The sequence below is a fragment of the Bos javanicus genome, chromosome 29 (genome assembly GCF_032452875.1).
Source record: "Bos javanicus breed banteng chromosome 29, ARS-OSU_banteng_1.0, whole genome shotgun sequence".
NCBI lineage: Eukaryota > Metazoa > Chordata > Mammalia > Artiodactyla > Bovidae > Bos > Bos javanicus.
In genome coordinates, this window is record NC_083896.1 from 8,638,334 (window position 1) to 8,664,174 (window position 25,841).

General features: G+C 36.5%; 1 protein-coding gene across 2 annotated transcripts in view; it reads right to left on the bottom strand.

The window, feature by feature from the left end:
- The window catches only part of TMEM135 (transmembrane protein 135), a 312,520-nt gene that overhangs the window by 212,925 nt on the left and 73,754 nt on the right, over positions 1-25,841 (bottom strand). For both annotated transcript variants that reach the window (XM_061406022.1, XM_061406023.1), the window contains exons 3-4: positions 24,233-24,325; positions 5,164-5,197 (exon numbers count right to left, since the gene is read on the bottom strand). In XM_061406022.1, coding sequence (XP_061262006.1) covers positions 5,164-5,197; positions 24,233-24,325 — 127 coding nt within the window. The remainder of the gene's footprint in view (positions 1-5,163; positions 5,198-24,232; positions 24,326-25,841) is intronic.

Consider the following 25,841-nt stretch of genomic DNA (forward strand, 5'->3'; position numbering starts at 1 on the left):
CATAGCTTTTCTTCCAAGGAACAAATGTCTTTTAATTTTGTGGCTGCAGTCACCATCTGCAGTGATTTTGGAGCCCAAGAAAATAAAGTCTGTCACTGTTTCCATTGTTTCCCCATCTATTTGCCATGAAGTGATAGGACTGGATGTCATGATCTTAGTTTTTTTGAATGTTGAGTTTTAAGCCAGCTTTTTTCACTCTCTTCTTTCACCTTCAAGAGGTTAGTTATTATTCACTTTTTGCCATAAGGATGGTGTTGTCTGCATATTTGAGGTTATTGATATTTCTCTCAGCAATCTTGATTCCAGCTTGTGCTTCATCCTGCCTGGCATTTCACATGGTATACTCTGCATATAAGTTAATTAAGCAGGGTGCAATATATAGCCTTGACATACTCCTTTCCCAATTTGGAACCAGTCTGTTGTTCCATGTCTGGTCCTAATTCCTTCTTGACCTGTTTACAGGTTTGTCAGAAGACAGGTAAGGTGGTCTGGTATTCCCATCTCCAAGAATTTTCCACAATATGTTGTGATCCACACAGTCAAAGGCTTTAGTATAGTCAATGAAGAAGAAGTAGATCTTTTTCTGGGATTCTCTTGCTTTTTCTATGATCCAACTGATATTGATAATTTGACCTCTGGCTCTTCTGCCTTTTCTAAATCCAGCTTGAATATCTGGGAGTTCTCAGTTCACATACTACTAAAGTCTAAGTTGGAGAATTTTGAGCATTACTTTGTTAGCATGTGAAATGAGTGCAATTGTGTGTTAGTCTGAATATTCTTGGACATAGCCCTTCTTTGGGATTGGAATGAAAACTGACCTTTTCCAGTCCTGTAGCCACTGCTGAGTTTTCCAAATTTGCTAGCATATTGAGTACAGCATTTTCACAGCATCATCTTTTAGAGTTTGAAATAGCTCAGCTGGAATTCCATCACCTCCACTAGCTTTGTTCGTAGTGATGCTTCATAAGGCCCACTTGACTTCACACTCCAAGATGTCTGGCTCTAGGTGAGTTATCACATCATCATGGCTATCTGTGGTTACCAAGACCCAGGGAATGGAGCAGGGACCTCCACAAGAGATTCAGCCAGACCTGCCTTTGAATGTATGAGTGTCTCCTGCAGAGGACAGGTCAGCAGTGACCTGCTACAGAGACAGGAGCTCTGGCTGCCTCAGACGTGGGAGGCGAGGTGTGGCATACGTCCTCTTGGCGAAGGTCACTATTAGCTCCACTATAGAGCTGCCAGGCAGACTACCCACAGACTATAAATGTTAAAAAACAATAATAAAACTTTCTCATTTCCCCAGCACAAAGCTAACTCCCTTTCCTAAAGTTCTTAAAACTGTACTGTCTAACCACATATTTGACTATGAATAAACTATCATTTTAATTATTTTTTTACAGTAAATGTTTTATTTTGTATTGGGGTCTAGCAATTAACAAACAATGTTGTGATAGTTTCAGGTGAACAGGGAAGGGATTCAGCCACACATATACATGTATCCATTCTCCCCCAAACTCCTCTCCCATCCAGGCTGCCACATAGCATTGGGCAGAGTTCCATGTGTTATACAGCAGGCCCTTGTTGTTTATCCATTTTAAATAGAGCAATACATTAACATTTTAAATCCAGATCTAGATAAACCTTATTGCCTCAACTAAACTACTTTGAAGAACAGAATAATGACTTATGTATTTTTTGGTATTTGTTTAGTCACTATATCGTGTCTGCCTCTTTTGCAATCCCATGGACTATAGTCCTCCAGGCTCTTCTGTTCATGGAATGTCCTAGGCAAGAATACTGGAATGGGTTGCCATTTCCTTCTCCAAAGGATCTTCCTGACCCAGGGATCGAACCTGTATCTCCTGCATTGGCAGGCAGATTCTTTACCACTGAACTACCAGGGAAGACCATAATGACTTACACTTGTGTCCAAATACACAGGACAGTGCTTTGCCCAATAAATGTTCATTGATAAAAATAAAGACAAAGATGATAAAGATAATATGAAGCCAGTTTTCCATATTTTTCTCAGATATTCATTCAGAGGCATGGCAATGCCTTTGAAATTTTCTGACCAAAATAATTAAGGAGTGGATACCTGTCGCAGCCAAAACTAACAATTATTACTAACCAAATTATAACTAACATTATTACTAACCAAATAGTAATTTACTGTCACCCAACATTTTAGTGGGTATATGTGTATATGTACAAAACCAACTGAATGTAATGAGAATATAACCAAAAATTAGGTGAAAAGGTATGATTACGCTCTCCAAAGAATGATTACTTAATACTATGAGCTACCAAAACTATATGCCATAGTAACAAAAGATGTCACAAAACAATATGCCCCCAATTTTTTATTGGGTATATAATGTATAATGTGAATATGCATCTATGTGTATTTATGTAGGGACATTGGAGGAAAGGGAAGGGGATAAAATAATAAACACTAAAATGTTAGCAATTACTACATGGTAAAACTACAGATAACTTTTACTTTCTTCTTCATGTTTTTCTCTACTTTCTAATTCAGAAACACATACCTAAATACAATAAATAACTTTCTTAAAAGCTCCCAACATTTAGAAATTTTGCCATTGGTGTTAAAATCAGCCAACAATCTCAACTCAGTCTAGTGAGCAATATAATAGAGTTCTAGAATTTAGTTATTGCTTAAGGATAAATTCAGGCTCTGAAAATATTTCTTACCTATTCCACACTAATCACCCTCTTACTTAAATAATAGTTACACAGCAATAGTATAAATAAAAGGCTCTATTTAGAGGAAGGGGAGATTAAAGAAGATGAAAATAACTAAGACTATCATTAGTATCCCAAATATTTCATGTACAAATTTCTTTGAACACAGTCAAAAATCCATGTGTGAGGCTTTGATCTCATTAAATGTTTAAATTACAGAACCTGGATGACAAAAGATAAAAGACGGATCTATATTCTGCATTTTTTGAAAAGCTTTTCTAATACTGAAATTTATTAATCTGGAAATAAAATGTACAAATCTATTTAACAGACAAATGTTACTCCCCACACACACAAAGTTTCACATTTAGAAAGAACTAGAGGTTCAAAGGTTTATTCTAGATTGCAAATGCTATCAAAACAACACAGTACAGCCACTCTGGAAAACAGTTTATCAGTTCCTTTAAAAACTAACCATTTAGGTACCATACAACCTGGCAACTGTATTCCAGGGCATTTATCCCAGAGAAATAAAAACTCCTGTTCACACAAAAAGTTGCATGTGAATATTTCTAGCATCTTTATTTGTAATAGCCAAAAACTGGAAGCAAGCCAGATGTTCTTCAATAGGTGAACAGTTAAATAAACTAGTACATCCATACTATGGTATACTTACTCGGCAATAAAAAGGAACGAACTACTGATATGCCCAACAACTTGAATCAATCTCCAGAGAATTATGGAGTGAAAACAGCTAATGACAAAAAATATGTACTATATAATTCTATTTATAAAACATTCTTGAAATGACTATAGAAACTAAAGAATTATAGAGGTAAAGAATAAATTAGTGGTTGCCAGAAATTGGGCAATAGGAGGGAAAGGTCAGAGGTAAGTACTGGGTTGACCAAAAAGTTTGTTCAGGTTTTTCTGTAACATTTTAGGAAAAACTCAAACTTTTTAGCCAACCCGATAAATGTAGCTACAAAACGGCAACATGAAGAAAATGTTCTCTATCTTGACTATAATAAATATCAATGTAAATATCCTACTTTTGATCTACTATAGTTTTGTAAGATACTACTATTAAGGGAAACTGTGTAGAGAGTACATGAGATCTATTATTTCTTACAACTGCGTAGGAATCGATGATTATTTCAAAATAAAAAGCTTTATCTTAAAAAACCAGAGTAGTTTTAGGGCATCTTCCAACATTGATTATATCAATCAAAATCAAATATCTTATCTCTAGGAATTTCCAGTTAAACCAGGCAACACATAAAGTTTGTGGAAATTTACTTAGAATTTAAGAAAAGTGTATAAATACATATAGTATTTGGGTATTAAAGTATGACCATGTGGTCATATAAAAAAGCTTGTGCACAACTAAAAGGAAAACAAATGGATTAAAACTCAAATCCATTCTGGGGATGCAGTTGTAATATTTTTAAGTTTTTTACAAAATAAGAAAGGAAAGCAGCACCTAGAATAGTTTAGTGCTACTATTATGGTTTCCATAGCACCCTATAATTCATTTTTCAATTCTTTTCAAACATTATTATTTCTACTGTGACTTTTCCACTAGAGAGCAAACTCCATAAATACAAGGACTGTCTTCATCTTGCCTTCTAGCACATAGCACAGTAACTTACACAGAGCAAAAATCAAATATTTTAAAACTGAAATAAGTTGCTAAATACAACCCTGAACTACAGTCTCCTCTGTTACAGAACTCAAAAATTTATCCTTAGGTAAACAAATAATGATTTATCTTTCCTTAGTTGAATTTTTCACTGTTGCCTATAATTTCTGTGAAACAAGTTTAAAAGCTTTTAACACACATATGTTTTTAAAATATGAGCTTGACAATGAAAATCATATACCCTGAGTATATATCTACAGCAAAGAGTATTAAGACAACATTAATTTCAATTCTGAAAACTTAAGAAATTTTTTAGAAGCCTAGACTATCACATTATTAAATATATTCAGTATATTCAAAAATAGAATCAATGCTATTTTGAAATCCAGGAAAACTATACATCATAAACACTTATCCTTAAATCATTTTTTCCATAAGAAGTTAGCAATAGAAGCAGAATATGAAATGAAATTAAAGATACATAGAGAGAGGATACAGATATAGATATGCACACTACCAAAGATGAAGACCTAAGTGTAAAAGAAAAAAGAATCATGAAGAACACAGGGCAGTGAAGCTATTTCCTCCTGAAATAAGTACAATTCAGTCATATAATGTAACAGGAATAAACCAGAGAGCATCAAAGCTATTTTAAACATTTAAGTCTATCCTTTAAAACAAAGACAGACAACATTATCAAAATTAAGTACATTTCCTTTTTTTAAGGGAATTTTATTCAAAAAACAAAAGAAGGTTTAAAAAAAATGCATGGAAAAACCTCAAATGCAAAAAAAAAAAAAAGATTTACTTACCAAGTTGGCCATATAAATTGTGAGCAGCCCTCTCCTGCAAATAATTTTAAGAAGACAGAGAGTGAGACTAAGCACAAATTTGACTTAATAATCACTTCATCATTTTTTTAAGAAATCTACCAACTCATTTCTCAGGAGTGGTGGGAAAGGGGTAGATTATGCAGAACTAAGTTTTTAGTACTGTAACAGTTAATTGTATAAATCAATTCTACAAGTCATTCTGTTTGGCAGTCATTAAATATTCTGTTTAGTGCTCATTAATTAGAATTCTTTAAAATTACTATTGCCTGGGACTTCCCCTGGTAGTCTACTGGTAGAATGCACCTTCCAATACAGGCAATGTGGGTTCGATCCCTGGTCAGGGAACTAATATCCCACATGCTGCAGGGCAACTAAGCCCACGGACCATAACTACTGAGCCCATACGCCACAACTGCTAAGACCACACACCATAGCTCGAGAGCCCACACGCTGCAACAAGAGAGAAGCCTGCACGCTGCAACTAGAGAAGGCCCACATGCCACAACAAAAACCCAGCACAGCCAAAATCTTCTAAAGAATTAAAAAAATAAAGTCAAAGCTCTAACATTTCTTAAAAAAAAAAAATTACTATTGACTAGTAATTGCTAATTAGACTTATTGTAAAGATCATATATCTAACAAAATTAATACAGTGTTCAATACATGTCAATTACATCTCAATTTTTAAAATTACTGACACTTTATTATTTATTAATAGGAAAAGAGGTACAATTTGCTATTAGTCTATCTTTATGTTAGAGAATTCTAAGCTTAATGAAGAATCCTAGCAAATTCATCTTGCCAAGAAGTCAAGGCCATAACAATTCTAACTAAATGCAAATTGATTTTAAAAAATCAGATCTTCTATCATTTTACACATAATGCAACTGTTTATTAGACATTGTTACAAATCATACTAAATCACCTTGTTTTAATTTCATTGCTAAGTGAAAAGTCAGGTACTAAGTGAACTCTTTAACACCAAAGGACAAACAAAAGCTCTGTGAACACCTGCTTTACAGAAAAACTATATATTTACTAAATGCATATTCACTCTTACTTAATGAGAATTCACCTAGAAACTCAAAGATAAGGACAATGTTATGCCCTTATAATTTTAACTTATACTGCACATGAGACCATAAATGATGCACATCCCTCTAATAAAGAGGTCTTTAATATTTAAAGCATTAAAGGGCAGGGCTCAAATAAACTCTGAAAATCGTAGAAATATATCTGAGTTTCAAGAATGAACATTTTTAGTACTCAAAGAAACAATTACTTTGTAACATAAAAAGTAAGAATATCAAATCACTTTCATTTAAATATCATGCTAGATCTTGATATTAACATCATCAATCAATCTTCTTGATGTCAGATTCAGTCATACAAAACCTTGATTGTTCATCACTTAAAATGGCTTAACAGGATTTTCAATTTACTAAAGCCGTATGGAGGCAGTATGATGTAACTGAATAATGCTGAAGTGAAGTTAAGAAATCAAGGTTCCAGTTAACTTTCGCTGGTACTCTGCTGCTGCTGCTGCTAAGTCGCTTCAGTCGTGTCTGACTCTGTGCGACCCCATAGACAGCAGCCCACCAGGCTCCGCCGTCCCTGGGATTCTCCAGGCAAGAACACTGGAGTGGATTGCCATTTCCTTCTCCAATGCATGAAGTAAAAATTGAAAGGAAAGTCGCTCAGTCGTGTCCGACTCTTAGCAATCCCATGGACTGCAGCCTACCAGTCTCCTCCGTCCGTGGGATTTTCCAGGCAAGAGTACTGGAGTGGGGTGCCATTGCCTTCTCCGTGGTACTCTAGTTTTGTCATTAAAATGAGGAAATTAGTTATCTAACATATTTTTAATATAAAAACTATTTAAAGAAAAAAACTTACATTTATCACTAATATATAAAACACAACATTGGGTCCATCCTGGTTGAAAGGGAGAGGCGCCCTAGGCATACTGGGCCATGCCCCCAGCAATGTCCCTCTTCAGCAGGTCCTAATATACCTTAGCAGAACAACAGAATTCCACTGCTCCTCTAAAAATGAATTTCAAAATCAGTGGTACGATGATCTGTAAGGTCCCTTTTAAGTCTTCTTTTCTATGATTTATACATACCAATTGAAATTGTTCTTACTAATCCTTACCAATCTTTAGTTCCTATCAAATTCTAAATCAAAGATGTTTCAATAGTACTTATTTTAAATAAATCATATCAAGAAAAATCAGGGTAACATCATCATCTAAGAGTCACACATACATGGAAAAGCTAAACGCTTCTCAAGGATTTATCTGTTCTTTTCAATTCCTGGTTACGTATGAACAAAAAAATAGTATTCTTCATTACAAAACCAAAGTAAAAATATTTCTGTAATTTTCAGTGGTAGTGCCCCAAAATACATTTCACTATGAAGAGAAATTAAAAGACACTTGCTCCTTGGAAGAAAAGCCATGACAAACCTAGACAATGTATTAAAAAGCAGAGACATTACTTTGCCAACAAAGGTCCATCTAGTGAAAGCTATGGTTTTTCCAGCAGTCATGTATGGATGTGAAGTTGGACCATATAGAAAGCTAAGCGCCAAAGAACTGATGCTTTTGAGCTGTGGTGGAGAAAACTCTTGACAGTCCCTTGGACTGCAAGGAGATCCAACCAGTTAACCCTAAAGGAAATCAGTCCTGAATGGTCATTGGAAGGACTGATGCTAAAGCTGAAACTCCAGTACTTTGGCCACCTGATGTGAAGAGCTGATTCATTAGAAAAGACCCTCATGCTGGGAAGGATTGAAGGCAGGAGGAGAAGGGGATGACAGAGGATGAGATGGTTGGATGCCATTACCGATGAGATGGACATGAGTTTGAGCAAGCTCCGGGAGATGGTGAAGGACCGGGAAGCCTGACGTGCTGCAGTCCATGGGGTCGCAAAGAGTCAGACACGACTGAGTGACTGAACAACACCAACAGTGCAGTGAACTAATACATGACGCTATCTTCAAAAGCATTTGTTCCACTAACTTCATTCTGTCTCTGATAATAACAGTAACCCAACTCTAGAATCATCACTAGCTTCCATCTGTAACTGTTTATCTTTACTGAGCAAAGATGATCTTGTTTAACCATTACATTTTCACAGACCTGCAATAGTACCTGGCATCTAACAGACACTAAACAAATGGTAGAATTACTAAGCAAAGTGTCACTAGGAATCCAGTCTTACAAGAAGGAATACATTATAGACATACACTGTAGAAATAATCACGAAAGATAGCCTAGACAGAGGGACGACTGACTAAAGACACTAATTTATTAGCAAGCAAAAGCATGATCCATTTGTATAAAATTTAATAATTTACACAGTATAATTAATATTTTGAAATCAGATTTTATCCTCTCAGTAGTTATACAGAGTATAAAGCAGACACTATCGTCCTCACTCTATTAAAAACCAAGAATCAGAGAAGTGGTTTATTTAAAAATATGAAGGTGGCAAAAAGCAATTTCTTCTGACTCAAGTTTCATATTCTTTCCAAGGTACTGCTTCTACAGTAGAAAATCTTTACTAAGTTATCTTTCAATTCTAAAATTCACTGATTTGTTTAATATGGTATCCTAGCAGGCTTTTGTACATCGAGGATAAACAAAGCCTTGACACAGTCTGCTGCTGCTGCTGCTGCTGCTGCTAAGTCGCTTTAGTTGTGTCCGACTCTGTGCGACCCTACAGACGGCAGCCCACCAGGCTCCCCCGTCCCTGGGATTCTCCAGGCAAGAACACTGGAGTGGGTTGCCATTTCCTTCACCAATGCATGAAAGTGACAAGTGAAAGTGAAGTCGCTCAGTCATGTCCAATCATCAGTAAAAAGCCAAGGATGTATTGCTATTAGAGTACTTGAAACTATCACGGTCTCAAGCTTCAATGTGTTGTTATTCAGTTCCTCAGTCTTGTCCGACACTTTGCAACCCATAAACTGTAGCCAACCAGGCTCCTCTGTCCATGAGATAGATATCCCAGGCGACGATACTGTATCGTTTGCCATTTCCTTCTCCAGGGGATCTTCCTGATCCAGGGATCCAACCTACATCTCCTGCACTGGCAGGCAGATTCTTTACCCACTGAGCCACCTGGGAAGCCCCAAGTTTCAATTTACCATTTCCAAATAATGAGGACGATCACCTCCTCCTCAGCTTTATCTGAATTCCAACCCAAAACTAACAGCCTCAAGAATGAGAAGACGGTATTTTATTTGGCAGGTTAGAATATCAGAACAGTAATTTATTTTATCACTTCTCCAGAGATGGTCACTTCGTCCAATATTACAGGAAACGGGTAAGTTGATTAAATACCATTTTATTATTTAACACTTGACTGTATCTAGCCTAAGTCTGACGACAAACAAGTACACCCTTCCTAGTGAGTAAATTCTCTCTGGAAACCAAGTTACACATTAAAACACTGCTACAACATTGATGGGGAAGGGGGGAGATGTCAATTAGAAAAAAAGTGGGCCTAGAGGAAGGGCTGGGGCCAAGGAGGACAATAACTTCTTAAACTTCACAGGAGGCTCTGATACACAAATACTTCCATTCTTCTAATCTAATCACTAGATTAGAAGACTGGTGAAACTCAGTGAATAAGCAACCTAAAGTTAGTCAAGTATTTCTTTCAACCACAGATAAGCTCTTTTTTTGGATGGGGAAAGGAGGTGAATCTTTTAAACTTCCATTAAAAATGTAAGTGGTGTGTACATCAAGGGGTACTATCTAAAAAAGTATTAAGAACCACTGTTGTAAGAACTGTGCAATCAGAGTATCACTATTCCTTATGGGGAAATATTAAAATAATTACATTTTCTTAACATCTCAGTAGAATAAAAGGTATCCTCACATTCTACTGAAATTTCAAGGATTATCTTCTAATGACATTATTTTGTCTAATTAGATGGACAATAATGCTTTTTATTTTCTGAAAACTTTAGTGTAAATATTCGTTAACTTTCTCAAACTTCTGAATGACACTGTATGTAACACATTTCATAACTCAGGTCACTAGGGAATACAGTAGGTATTAGGTATTAGTAGTGTAACTTCTAAATATTTATATATACATATAAAAGATGTCTGTGTTCAGTGGATAAGGAGAAATTAGAGATTAAAGAAAAACAAAGTGAATGTTCCTAAACACTGTTTACCAAGATATTTTATTTAATCATTTCAGAAAGTCTTTCAAAATAAAATAGAATTTCATTTGTCAAAATATTTCAGAACAGTATAAAATACTTCTTTAAGGTACAGGAATGGGTAAGACAAACTTCTAGACTAGAGAAAGACTCCATAATTATATTCTATGGTATACAGTGGATAATAGAGAGGAAGCTTTTCAGAAGACTGGAAGGTAATCTCATTTTCTTCCTGTGAATATGACACTGAAACTTGAAGATACCAATAATTTATAGGCCTGTTTATAGGTATTCTTTTACCCACATAATACATAGTTGATTCCTTCTGGTCACATCTGCTTAGGAGTTTCATAATGACAACAATGTAATTTAACAACTTAAACCATGAATATGCTTAGAATAAATACCCAATTTTTGATACTTTAATCCATGTCCTTGTTTGAGCACCCTGCAGTTTTAACTTGTCTAAACTAATACTAAATATCAAAGCAAATCCACAACAACTCTACAAAACAAAATCCATCAGAACAACTTCTTTCTGAACCACAAACAAAGCACTTCCTAGAAAAAGAAAGAGAAGACTAGTTCTTAACAGCCCACCTAGGGATAAACTAGATGTTACCAAAGCTTCCTGCTGAGTTACTAAGATCACAGTTCTTTGTGGCACAAATTTTTTAAGCAACCCTGGAAACAACTTCAAAGCTTTTGCAGAATCCCATAGTTATGCGATTAAGATTTAAGTAAGCTGCCCTCTTACAAGGTGTTAGGAACTAGCTGGCAAAGCATGTTTAATTCTGTAGGTGGAAGGAGACAGAAAGATGGACAGATGGATGGATGGGTGGATGGATGAATAAAAGGATGCATGAGTTGGAGACAGAGAGAAAAAAGTTGTGAGGAAATAAATTTAAACCAATATAGATGAAAACATATTCATGAATATAGATAGATTTTCACTAATATATCTATACCTATATAACACACACACACACATATGTATCCATCATACATATGTGTGTGTATATAACCATGTTGTATGCTTGTACCTCATTAAATGCTTCTTTTAAAAAAGATGATTATACAATTGAGTATAAAGCGTATAACTTTAGTAAAGATTTCATTATTGAATAGAGCTTCAGAGATTTAAAAATTTAAATTATCATGATTTGCTAACTTGGAAAAAAACTGTTAATCCTCCACATTCTTTTTCTTCTATCCTTTCTAATATATTACTGATATTTACTTTTAAAAGGAAGAACTAATAACTGATCAATTAATTTAAAAATTGGTTCAAAACTAATTCCTTAAATGTTGCTATTTCTCAACCTCTAACCTCAGGCTTCCTATTCTGAGCTTTGAGACTCTAATCTCCAATAGCTTCAATAATCACCTACGGGAGGAAACCTCAAATTTTATTTATATAACTACCATGCTTTTCCTGAGTCTAGACTCACACTTCAAGCTGCATACTGGCCACCTCCAACAACATATCACTGACTTTCTTTGGGAACTAAAGGCATAATTATAAATTCCTCTTCCTTAAATGCTACAATATTAATATGTTTCATTTGGGGATACATGTAATAATTTTGAAATACACCTATCTTCAACCTTTGTAAATTACTTATATAAAACATAGAAAAGCAAATCTTTTAGCTTTATTTCTTTATAAGTTGTTTTATAGTGTATCTTAGTTTTAAAAACCCTGGTAGATTACTTTCTACCAGATTCTACTCAGTAATCTGAGTAGGTTACTCAGGTATCTTGACCTTTAATGAGATCTTAAGAAAAATTTGTTGCTAAATAAAAAATGTTTTCAAAGCAAGTAAGACCACTTGTTAACTTTTGCACAATTTCAGATAAACAGAGACAAGACTTCCTTAAAGTAAGATACACTATACAACAACTTACAAAGAAACAAAGCTAAAAGATTTGCTTTTCTGTTCTATTGTTAAAGCCAAAAAAGTTTTTTAAACTTGCATTTTAAAGTCACTAGCTTCTGACCAATACTATAAAATTTAATTTTAAAAATTTTAATTAGACCCCAAACCATTTGTGCTTGATGTACATATATACACACAACGCTTAAAAAAAAAAAAAAAAAGAACTTAGAGCTATTTCCAGGTTTTTTAATTGCATCATCAAATAAAGAACAGAACTAAATCAACACGTGTCACAAAAAGTTCAACTACTAAACAATCACATCATGATAAGGATCATTTTTTCTTCAGAAACCATGGGATAATACTCATAAAGAAGTTAAAATTTGAGAGAGAGAGAGAGAAGCCGCACAGTCATGTCTGACTCTTTGCGACCCCATGGACTGTAGGCTACCAGGCTCCTCCATCCAGGTGATTTTTCAGGCAAGAGTACTGGAGTGGGCTGCCATTTCCTTCTCCAGGGGATCTTCCCGATCCAGGGATTGAACCCAGGTCTCCCGCATCACAAGCAGATGCTTTATCATCTGAGCCACCAGAGAAGCCTCAAATTCTAATCAGGTCTCAAACAGAGTAAATCCACTCCAATTAATATTTAGAACAAGTCATAATCTAGGACAAATTTTCTATGAATCCCTAGTGTCTTATGAATAAAATACTAGTGCAATAGCTCACTTAAATAAATAAAAACAGAAAGCTTAAAAAACAGTTTACTATCAAATGTAAAAGGAGAATAGGAAATAAACTACTTCCAGGAAACCTCTTCATGCCTTAAGGAGTTATAGCTTTTAATATTAATAACACAATTTTATTTTGGTACTATCACGGTATTTAAATAAATGTTACTCTTCAAAAAAGAGTTTGACTTTTTGGAAAAATTTTAAAAGAAATAAATACATAAAAATGAAATTCTTACAAAAAAATTCTTCTTCCAGTTTCCAGTTTACATGTAAGGAACTTGGAAGTGATCAGTTCAGTTCAGTTCAGTTCAGTCGCTCAGTCGTGTCCGACTATTTGCGACCCCATGAATCGCAGCACGCCAGGCCTCCCTGTCCATCACCAACTCCTGGAGTTCACCCAGACTCACGTCCATTGACTCAGTGATGCCATCCAGCCATCTCATCCTCTGTCGTCCCCTTCTCCTCCTGCCCCAAATCGCTCCCAGCATCAGTCTTTTCCAATGAGTCAACTCTTCACATGAGGTGGCCAAAGTACTGGAGTTTCAGCTTTTAGCATCATTCCTTCCAAAGAAATCCCAGGGCTGATCTCCTTCAGAATGGACGACCTCCTTGCAGTCCAAGGGACTCTCAAGAGTCTTCTCCAACACCACAGTTCAAAAGCATCAATTCTTCGGCGCTCAGCCTTCTTCACAGTCCAACTCTCACATCCATACATGACCACAGGAAAAACCATAGCCTTGACTAGACGGACCTTTGTTGGCAAAGTAATGTCTCTGCTTTTGAATATGCTATCTAGGTCGGTCATAACTTTCCTTCCAAGGAGTAAGCGTCTTTTAATTTCATGGCTGCAGTCACCATCTGCAGTGATTTTGGAGCCCAAAAAAATAAAGTCTGACACTGTTTCCATCACTTGGTCCTAAAACCAAGTAAAAAGCTGAACAAACTGAAAAGTCAACTTCCACAAGAGAAGTAAGGTCACATTACAAACTGCTGCCCCCTAAACTGCAGAAACTGCAAGCAGATACAGAGACTAAGACCATAACAGAGCACAAACTCACAAGCTGAAACCTCTGAGGGAGTGAGTCAGGAGAGGACAATCTGCACTGTCACTGATACACAGCAGGGGGTTCAGTGTGGGAGTTAGGATAAACAGAGGGAGGCACAGTCTGGGAGTTAAAAATTCCACAGGTATTGGTCTTAAGAGGGGCCCACACTTTTGAGTCTTACCTCCAGGAGCTTGACTATCACATCTTATAGAAAAACCTGAATGAATGTTTTTGCCAATCCAATACATAAAACTTTCAATTAAAACCACAAAAGGCAGAATAAGACCGGAAGATAAAAATCAGAACAAAGAACAAAGGCAACAAAGAAAAAACAGTAACAAATATGTTGGAAATCAATCCAACTATATCATAATCACTTCACTAGCTATGTGCGTGCTCGGTCATGTCTGACTCTGCAACCCCACTGACTACAGCCTGCCTGTCTCCTCTGTCCATGGAATCTTCCAGGCAAGAACTCTGGAGTGGGTTGCCATTTCATACTCCAGGGGATATTCCTGACCTAGGGATCCAACCCACATCTCTTGGGTCTCCTGCATTGGCAGGTGGATTCTTTATCACTGCACCAATTACTCTGAATGACAGTTAAAAGACAGATTGTCAAAGCTGATCTAAAACATAACCCAATTATATGCCAAATACAAGAAACCTTTAAATATATATATACATAGAGATTAAAGTAAATAAGCATGAAGAAATGCCCCATAACATACATATATCATCAAGGAAATGCAAATTAAAACAACAATGAGATACTACCACACACATATTAGGAAGGTCAAAATTCAGATAAAACTAAGTGCTGGTGAAGACATGGAACAACAGGAATAGTAAGGATACAAAATGGCCCAGACCGTTTGGAAGACAGTAGGCAGTTTCATACAAAATTAAACAAACTCTTAGTATAAGATCCAGCAATCACAACCCTTAGCAATCATCCAAAGGAGTTGAAAATTTTTGTCTACATAAAAACCTGCACCTGACGGTTTATAGAAGCTTTATCCATGATTACCAAAACTTGAAAGCCATCAAGATGTCTGTCAGTAGGTCAATGGATAAATAAACTGGTACATCCAGACCATGTAATATTATTCAGCTCCAAAAAGAAATGACCCATCAAGCCATGAAAAGACATGGAGGAAACTTAACCGCATATCACTAAGTAAAAGATGTTAATGTGAAAAGCCAACATACTATATGATTCCAACTACACAACATTCTAGAAAAGATAAAACTATGGACACAGTTAAAAAAAATAGTGGTTACTAGGGGTTGAGGGGAGAGAAGGATTAATAAGCAAACACAGAGAATTTTTAAGACAGTGAAATTCCTCTGCAAGATACTATAATGGTCTATATGTGTCCATATACATTTGTCCAAACCCATGAATGTACAAAACCAAGAACCCTAATGTAAATTATAGATTTGGACTGATAATGACATGTCTATCTTGGTACATCAATTGTAACAAACGTACCACTCTGTTGGGTGATATTGATAATTAGGAAGGCTATAGGGGATAGGCTACCCACTCCAGTATTCTTGGGCTTCCCTGGTGATTCAGACAATAAAGAATTCACCTGCAGTGTGAGAGACTTCGGTTCAAACCATGGGTTAGGAAGATCCCCTGGAGGAGGGCATGACAACCCACTCCAGTATTCTTGCTTGGAGAATCCCCACGGACAGAAGAGCCCGGTAGGCTACAGTCCATGGGGTCATAAAGAATCGGCCATGACTGAGCAACTAAGCACAGCACATTATATCTATGTGTAGGGATCAGGATATATGAAAAATCATTATACTTCCCCTTTAATTTTGCTTTGAACCTAAAACTTCTACCCCTAAAATATAGTCATTTTTAAAAGGGAGTGGAGGACAATCTTTTTAAAATAACACAGTGTCACCATCTACCCAAAAAAAAAAAAAAAAAAAATTCAAATAATGGAAAAGAATGCAGGAAAAGGAACAGAGAAAGAAAAAAAAGAAGAAAAATAGTAATGAAACAGTGGATCTAATTTAGTCACATCATAATAAACATACCAAATGTTAATGGACTAATTAATCTAATTAAAAGACAAAAATTAGTAAAAATAGATTTAAAACACCAAGACCCAGGGAATTCCTTGGCAGTTGAGTGATAAGGATTTGGCTTTCACTGCAATGGGCCTGGGTTCAATACCAAGTCAGGGAAATGACAATCCCCCAAGTCACGTGGCTTGGCCAAAAAGTAACTTCTTAATTTTTAAATATAAAATTTTTAAAAAATAAAAATCTAAGACCCAATTACATGCTATGTTGGGGGCCGGCGTGAGGCACTCCGCCCATGGCAAAGGTCATGAGGAAGGAGGCTCGACATACGCAAAGGCAGGATCGAGCCTCAGGAGTCCCCCTGGAAATTCTCGAGCATCTACCCCCATAACCAGAGCCTGCCTACTTTACTACTTTGTGCTCTCCCCTACACCTCTGACTTTACAGGGGGCTGTCCCCCACCACCTCTTTCGGAGAAGGAGTTAACTTAGAGCTCCAGTTAATAATAATTCCTGGGCGTGATAGGAGTGTTTCAACCTACAAACTCCTCTGAAGGTTCTCTAGCCTGCCTGACAGGCTTGTCCGGCCACATGTGATTGCTCACAGCCTCCCAACCGTGAGAGGCGCGAGATGCTTTAAACCTTCTAAAAACAGGTTCCTTAGAAAAGTTAGAAAACTATTAGTATAAGTATAATGGGCTGATTAGAAATTGTATTGGTGAAGGGTTTTTCATTTGTTGAGCCAATGTTTGTTGCTAAGACTCCACATCCCCTGCCCTTACACACATTAATGAATATATAGAAGAAATAAGTATTAACCTTTGATATAAATCACATTAGACCTTAGGCTAAGTAAATTCTTTCCTTAACTAAAACCCACTACACCCTCACCCTATAGGAATGTAACTTTATTTGGGTGGCATCTGTTTTAAGAATAATCACCCCTGGAGAAGTAAGTGTCCTGGTTGACTGACCACTGTCACAAGGAGAGGGTCATAAATTGTCAGCAGGCCCCCTGGCCAGAAGATGATGTAACACCCCTAAGACCTCTGTACACATTTGTATGAAGCACCTGATTTTGACAAAAGTCAGGACTGCTGACCCCACGTGATTTTTGCATAACATCTCAGTGTATAAAAGTAGACTCTGGAAAATAAAGAATTGGGATTAGTTTCTCGAAAGACTGGTCTCCCCATGTCTCTCTCTCTCTCTCACTCTGGCTGAGTCTCCATCTGGAGCGCGGAACCCACCATGCTTACTAATTATACCTGGGCTTCTAAGATCTGACTGGGGAGGCCTCAGTGTCTCCTGTCCTTCGGGAGAACGGAAGGATGCCTGTGGCCTACGTAAGTGGTGCAAACTTCTTGTCTTGAAGTTTTATTGGTCTCCCGCGTAAACCAAGCTACTCAGCCTCTTTTCTCCACTGAATTTTCCTACTGAGCTATCCTTATTCTATTACTCTTTATATCTTTAATTAATATCTAATTGAAGCTATTGTATCCTGATCCTCGCAGATGCCGTCCCTGCTTCAAATACCCTGGATCAGCCGGGGCTGGACCCCGGCAATGCTATCCACAAAAATCACATTTCAAATATAAAACTAAGGGATTTGAAATTAACTGGAAAGAAATTCAATACAATGCAAGCACTACAACACGGCTGGAGTGGTTATAGCAATACCAAATAAAACACAATTCAGAGCAAAGGGAATTATCTAAGCTATAGAGAAACATCTTATATTGATAACAAGTTCAATTTATCATTGAAGAAATGACAACCATAAATGTGTATACACCAAACTGAAAGCATTAAAGTAAGAACCAGACAAATTCAGAAACACAGAAGGGTGATTTTAATACCTCTCAGTAAATAATAAAACTAGACAAAAAATTTAGTAACAATATAGGTTGGTAGTTTTCAACAAAGGGGGGATTTATCCCATAGGGATAATTGTACTCATCTCACATGCTAGTAACCTAATGCTCAAAATTCTCCAAGCCAGGCTTCAACAGTACGTGAATCATGAACTTCCAGATGTTCAAGCCGGATTTAGAAAATGCAGAGGAGCCAGATATCAAATTGCCAACATCGGTTGGATCAGCAAAAAACAAAAGAGTTCCAGAAAAATATCCACTTCTGCTTTATTGACTATGCCAAAGCCTTTGACTGTGTGGATCACAATCAACTGGAAAAGTCTTAAAGAAAGGAATACCAGACTACCTGACTTGCCTCTTGAGAAATCTGTATGCAGGTCAGGAAGCAACAGTTAGAACCGGACATGAAACAACAGACTGGTTCCAAATCGGGAAAGGAGTACCTCAAGGCTGTATATTGTAACCTTGCTTATTTAACTTATATACAGAGTACATCATGAGAAACACTGGGCTGGAGGAAGCACAAGCTGGAATCAAGATTGCCGGGAGAAGTATCAATAACCTCAGATATGCAGATGACACCATCCTCATGGCAGAAAGTGAAGAGGAACTGAAGAGCCTCTTGATGAAAGTGAAAGAGAAGAGTGAAAAAGTTGGCTTAAAACTCAAATATTCAGAAAACTAAGATCATGGCATCCAGTCCCATCACTTCATGGCAAATAGATGGGGAAACAATGGAAACAGTGACAGACTTTATTTTCTTGGGCTTCAAAATCACTGCAGATGGTGACTGCAACCAAGAAATTAAAAGACACTTGCTCCTTGGAAGAAAAGTTATGACCAACCTAGACAGCATATTAAAAAGCAGAGACATCACTTTGCCAACAAAGGTCCGTCTAGTCAAAGGTATGGTTTTTCCAGTAGTCATGTATGGATGTGAGAGTTGGACTATAAAGAAGGCTGAGCAGTGAAGAACTGATGCTTTTGAACTGTGGTGTTGGAGAAGACTTGAGAGTCCCTTGGACTGCAAGGAGATCCAACCAGTCCATCCTGAAGGAGATCAGTCCTGAATATTCATTGGAGGGAGTGATGTTGAAGCTGAAACTCCAATACTTTGGCCACCTGATGTGAAGAACTGACTCATTTGAAAAGACCCTGATGCTGGGAAAGATTGAAGGCGGGAGGAAAAGGGGACGACAGAGGATGAGATGGCTAGATGGCATCACTGACTCAATGGACATGAGTTTGAATAAGCTACAGGAGTTGGTGATGGGCAGGGAGGCCTGGCGTGCTGCAGTCTGTGGGGTTGCAAAGAGTCGGACACGACTGAGTGACTGAACTGAACTGATCCCATAGGGACATGTTTCCTATGGAAACATTATTTGTTGTCCCAATTTGGTAGGGAGGGGAAGGGAGTGCCAATGGTATGTATGAATACAATACACAGAACAGTCCTCTCCCAAACAAAGAATTATCTGGCCCAAAACAAGTCAATAGTGCCAGGATTGAAAACCCATCCTAGATATGATAAACTATATCAATTTGACCTCGTTGATATTCTTAAAATGCTAGAAACAGGCTAAAATAAAGCACAAAAACCCACATGATCATATCAATGGATCCAGGAAAGACATTTGACAAAATGCTATACCCATTCATGATCAAGGCTCTCACAAAACTAGGAATACATCTGAACTTCCTAAACTTGATAAAGAGTATCTTAAAAAAAACACCCTACAGGTAACATCATACGTAAAGGTGAAAGACTGAATTCCTTCCCCTAAGATCAGGAACAAGGGAAGGATGTACCAACACAATAAAAGGAAATAAAAGATATATAGACTGGAAAGCAAAGAATAAAATTGTCCCTATTTGCAACAATATTATTTTCAATGTAAAAAATCTCAAGGAATATACAGAAAAACTTATTAGAACTAACAAGTAAATTCTACAAGAACCCAAGAATCAAGATCACATTCAAAAACTCAATACATTTCCATGTATAGCAACATGTGAAAAACGATACTAAAAATACAGTATGCCCCTACCTCACATCACAGACAAAAATTAACTTAAAATGGATCAAAGACTGAAATATGAAAATTAAAACTATAAAACTCTTAAAAGAAAACATAGAGACAATCTTTGTGACCTTAGATTTGATAATGGGCTTCTTAAATATGACACAAAAATACAAGAATAGAATAAAATATATAAATTGGACTTCCTCAAAATCTAAAACATATGTTCTTCAAATGACATGATCAAGAATATAAAAAACAAGGCACTGAATGGGAGAAAGTATTTACAAGTCCTATATCTCATAATGGCTTTTATTTAGAATAACTAAAGAATGATTACAAATTAATAATAAAAAGATAAATAACCCAATAAAAAGCAGTTAAAGGATCTAAACAGGCATTTTTCCAAAGAAGATCTACAAACAGCTAGTAGGTACATGAAAAGTTGCTCAATACCAATAGTCATCTGGGAAATGCAAACCTAAACCACACCTTAAATACTACTTCACTCTCTACGGAGAAGGCAATGGCACCCCACTCCAGTACTCTTGCCTGGAAAATCCCATGGACGGAGGAGCCTGGTAGGCTGCAGTCCATGGGTCGCAAAGAGTCAGACACAACTGAGCGACTTCACTTCCACTTTTCACTTTCATGCATTGGAGAAGGAAATGGCAACCCACTCCAGTGTTCTTGCCTGGAGAATCCCAGGGACGCGGGAGCCTGGTGGGCTGCCGTCTATGGGGTCGCACAGGGTCGAATACAACTGAAGCAATTTAGCAGCAGCAGCAGCAGCAGCAGGGAAACCATAATCAGAAAGCATATAATTACAAGTGTTAGTCACAACATGAAGTAATTAGACTCGTTACTCTGCTGGAGAGGAGGAACAATGGTATAATAAACACTTTGGCAGTTCCTCAAATGACGAAGCGTAGTTACCATGAACTGAAGTGAAGTCGCTCAGTCGTATCTGACTCTTTGCAACCCCATGGACTGTAGCCTACAAGGCTCTTCTGTCCATGGGATTTTCCAGGCAAGAATACTGGAGTGGGTTGCCATTTCCTTCTCCACGGGATCTTCCCAACCCAGGGATCGAACCCAGTCTCCCACATTGCAGGCAGACGCTTTACCGTCTGAGCCACCAGGGAAGCCCAGTTACCATGAGCCAGCAATAACAAAGAGGCCTCTCCATTTTAAGCTCTCCACTAAATAATTCTTATATCAAAGGAGAAAAACAAACTAAAATTACAGAATTTCTAGAAAATTATGATTATGTAAATACAACATATCAGAATCTATATATAATCAAAGAGGAAAATTCATAGCCTTAAATACTTATATCAATAGAACTTAATGAAAATAAATAAAGCCCCAAACAAAAAAGATATTTATTATAAAAGGAAAGAAAATTAGCAAAAAAAAAAAGGAAGGAAAAAAAATGACAGCAAGAAATAAATTAGAAAACCAAAAAACAGAACTAATAAATGATTCATTGAAAAGCAAAATCAACAAAATTAGTAGCTAGCAATAATACAAAATTAATGAGTTGAGAAATAACAATTGAAAACAGAAAATTCAATCAAATCATATCGGACTATTTTGCATGAGCTTCATGCAAATAAATATAAAAATCTTTATAAATGGATAATTTTGGGGAAATGGAAAATTTTTAAGAGATGGATAACTTTCTGTTAGAGACAGAATTGAGTGAGTTTAAGCAGACCAGTTTCCACAGAGGAAACAACTTCTTAAGAACTACCATGCCCAAAAGAGTCACCATGGCCAGGAGGGCTCACAGAGGATCAGACTAAATCCTCAAAGGCCAGAAAATTCACTGCTACTTAAATTACACCAGAGTAAGGGGAAAAACAACAAAATTTATAAAACATTTTATTAAGTAAATGTGACAGTGACACTAAAATGGATAAAGAATACACAAACATATAACACACACAAGTAGCCATCTCACAATAATGATGTCTTAGTGATGTCATGATCAACTGAGCTTTATTCCAGCAAAGCAGAGATTATGGAATATCCGGAAATCCATTCATCTAATTCATCATCAATAACAATTCATTGGAAAGATCTGCTGATTACCACTTTAATCACATATTCAAACTTAGAACTACTCAGAAGTTTGGGCCTCCGGATGGCGTCAGTATCATCTATGAAGTAAACTCTTACGAAGAATATTTAATTCGAATCTAATCAAAGATTTCGACTGAACTTCAAGTTCACAGGAAATACCATTTAAACAATTCTGTGAGGAAAATTTCTGACAAAATCAGAAATGATTTTACAAACAACAAGATAACTGGCTTGGTCATTATCAATAAGTCACTGCCATGGAGAATAAAAGTGGGATGGATGATTAACCAAGATCAAGAGAAAATAAAGAAACAGAACACTGTCCATCAACTTTGACGAGATTTCGGTTCAAAAAAGCCAGCTATGAAGTATTTTAGGACAGTATGGACAAGACAGCAGCTGGGAATGACTGCTAATTTTCTTATGTGTGATAATAGTGCTAGAATTATGTAGGAAAGTATTCTTATTTTAGAATATTTTGAAATCATATTTCCAAAAACCAATATTTGTATTTATAAACTGATCAAGAAGTTACAATCACCAGAAAAATACTCTCATTACTTATAGGGGAGAAAATAATAAAAGTACTTAACACAACACAGTTACCATGTGTCAGACACTCTTCTAAGCACTTTTCACATAACTAACTCATTTAATTCTCTGAACAACTATATGAGTACTTAATCACTATCTCCATTTTTCAGGTAAGAAATAAGCCATAGAAGTCACCCAATAAGTGGCAGAGCTAGTCTCCCGAGTCAGATAATATAGGTCCAGTATCCACACTTATTTAGTGACTACTCTGTACTCTCCTCTTGGGTGGGGTAACCTATATTCCTGAGCAATGTTTTTGTTTAGTCTCTTAGTCGTGTCTGACTCTTTTGTGTCCCCATGGATTGTAGCCCACCAGGCTCCTCTGTCCATGGGATTTCCTAGGCAAGGTTACTGGAGTAGGTTGCCATTTTCTCCTCCAGGGCATCTTCCCAACCCAGGGATCAAACCCATGTCACAGCATCTCATGCATTGCAGGAGAATTCTTTACCACTGAGCCACCAGGGAAGCTCATGTTCCTAGCAATACTGACTTGATTTTGCTGGGGTTATAAAACCCTTTGATTTTAGTAATTTTACTAATCCAAAAGCATGATCAAACAGAGAATCACAAAAAGTTAGGTATTATTACATTTACAAAAATGCATTAAAATGGCCTCAGGTAGTTTAGGGCTTCCCTGCTGGCTCAGTGGTAAAATAATCCACCTGCCAACGCAGGAAACTTGGGTTCAATCTCTGGGTCAAGAAGATCCCCTGGAGAATGAAATGGCAACCCACTCCAGTATCCTTGCCTGGGAAATCCCATGGACAGAGGAGCCTGGTGGGTTACAGTTCAGAGGGTCGCAGAGAGTCAGACACGACTTAGTGACTTAAAAATAACAAGTAGTTTAGGTAAATATTTAGTTATATAACAAGATCTATCTATATTCTTACTAGAGGATCGATGATTATAACAAATATCTTCATCAGCTGAAAGATGACCCCGTCTTGATTAACACATGACACTATCTTGATTATCTGGGATAAAGGTGGAATCAAAGCAGGTCTCAGCAGTAAAAATAAATATTCTTGAGATGGCAAAAATTATTTTATGCCAAATGTCTAACTTCAACAGTTTATTTGACTGAAAAACTTACATAACATTTGTAGTATTTTGCAGAAACCATATTATTCCACATGGAACATTTTCAAATTGATAACAAAAATCTTAAAAATAATAACTGACTTAATAGAGGTAATGAGTCTAAAGCAAATTACAAATCTAGATGAATAAAGAAAATTATTGTTTATGTTCTTAGGTGTGATAATGGTATTGTGGTTACAGAAAAGATCTTTAGCTGGAATTTATGCATGTCATGCTTTAGTTTGGCACATTAGAGGACGCTCTAGATTTATAGTAAACAAAGACTAATGGGTATTTTACTGTATAATGTCAATCTTCTTTTTCATAGGCTTAAAAACATTAATAAGTATAAAATCAAATTTTCCATCAAATATTTGCAAGATTGAGAAATATATGTGGAAATAATTCTCCTCCCTGGACCACAACAAACACTAAGCAAAAAACAAAAGCAAAACTCTAATTTGGGTGAGAATGGTTCTACTAAACACGTAGATATGCAAAATTTTACCTGCTTTTTCTCTCAACTAGAATGGCCACATAAGATGCTGGCAAAGCGGCACCAAAGCCGGGACTCCATAAGTAGAATTTTCCAAGTATCTTCCTGAAATTGAAATTTGGAAGGATTAAACAAAATTTCTTGTTGGTCACTGCAGTTATTACACACAGGAGTTCCCCTTCCCAGTTCACCCTCTGTCTAGGTGTCCCACAGCAAATCAAATTCAACAGGACCAGAGCCAAGCTCATTCTTCTTCTCCCCAGGCTCCATGAACTTGCTCTTCCTTGTCTTTTCCTAGGTTAATGACATCAACAACTACTTATTCACCTACGTGTGGCATTTGGAGACATCCTTGGCTTCTCTGTCTTCCATACATGAAATCATCCACTTAAGTATTTCCATATACAATTTATCTCTCAAATTCCTCTCCAACCTACTGCCTTTGCCTCAGTCAAGTCCCTCACCACCTCTTCTTCAGGCTACTACAACAGCAAACTAATAGGTATCTCTCCTTGCAGTCATTTAATGTTATATTCATTCAGACATTCCCTGGACCCAATACTGTTCACTCTGCAAAACCCTCTAGGTTCTCAGTTTCCTCATCTATCAAATGGGAATAAATATATTACCTATCTCATACATAATTGCTAAGATGGCCACATGGGATCCTTCCCAGCACCATGCATGGCACAAAGGAAACACTGAGAAAACATTAGCTATTGTTACCAGTATTACTATTATTATCACTACTACATTTTTTTCAGCTTTTATTGGTGTATAATTGATTTACCATAGCGTGTTAGTTTCATGTGTATAGCAAAGTGATTCAGTTAAATATATATTTTTTTCAGATTCTTTTCCCTTATAGGTTATTATTAACACAAAATATTGAGTAGAGTTCCCTTGCTATCACAGTAGGTCCCTTGTTGGTTACCTATCTTATATACAGTAGTGTGTATATGCTAATCCCAGAGTCCTAATTTACTCCTCACCTTTCCCCTTTCATAAATTTGTTAGTTCTATGTCTGTGGGTCTCTTTCTGTTTTGTGTATAAGTTCATTATATCTTTTTTTTTTTACTACTTCTATTTTTTAACACATGATAAATATTCAACAAATGTCTCTCTTTTGCTTCTACAACCCTGGATAAGTTTTTCTTACATCACTTACTAAAATATTTTATATCTTTTAGTTATATACGTATACAAAGCTTTTCTTTTACTAGAATACATCATTTGAAAGAAAGAATCTGCAAAGTGTCTCACTATGGTGTTTCACTACAAATAGCCATTAACTTCTTGGGTTTTCAAAGAGAAAATAAAAAGAAGTCTGGAGATACTAGGAAATTCTTTTTTCCTTTCAAAGACGATATATTCCTAAGAAGGGGAGAAACAAAAAAATAATAAGAAAGTATCTGAACAATGGTGCTCAACTGCTAAATGATGTATTATAGGAAAAAATATTTGCTATATATATACAGATAAGGATCAAGAATCACAGATAAAATTATCTTTTCAACTGAAGCTTAGCTTTAAAAAATTAGAAAATTTACAAATAACATAGGTATTTCTGCAATGGGCATCAGAAACTTTCTGCCTGAGAAAAGTGGAGGTGGTTCTCCC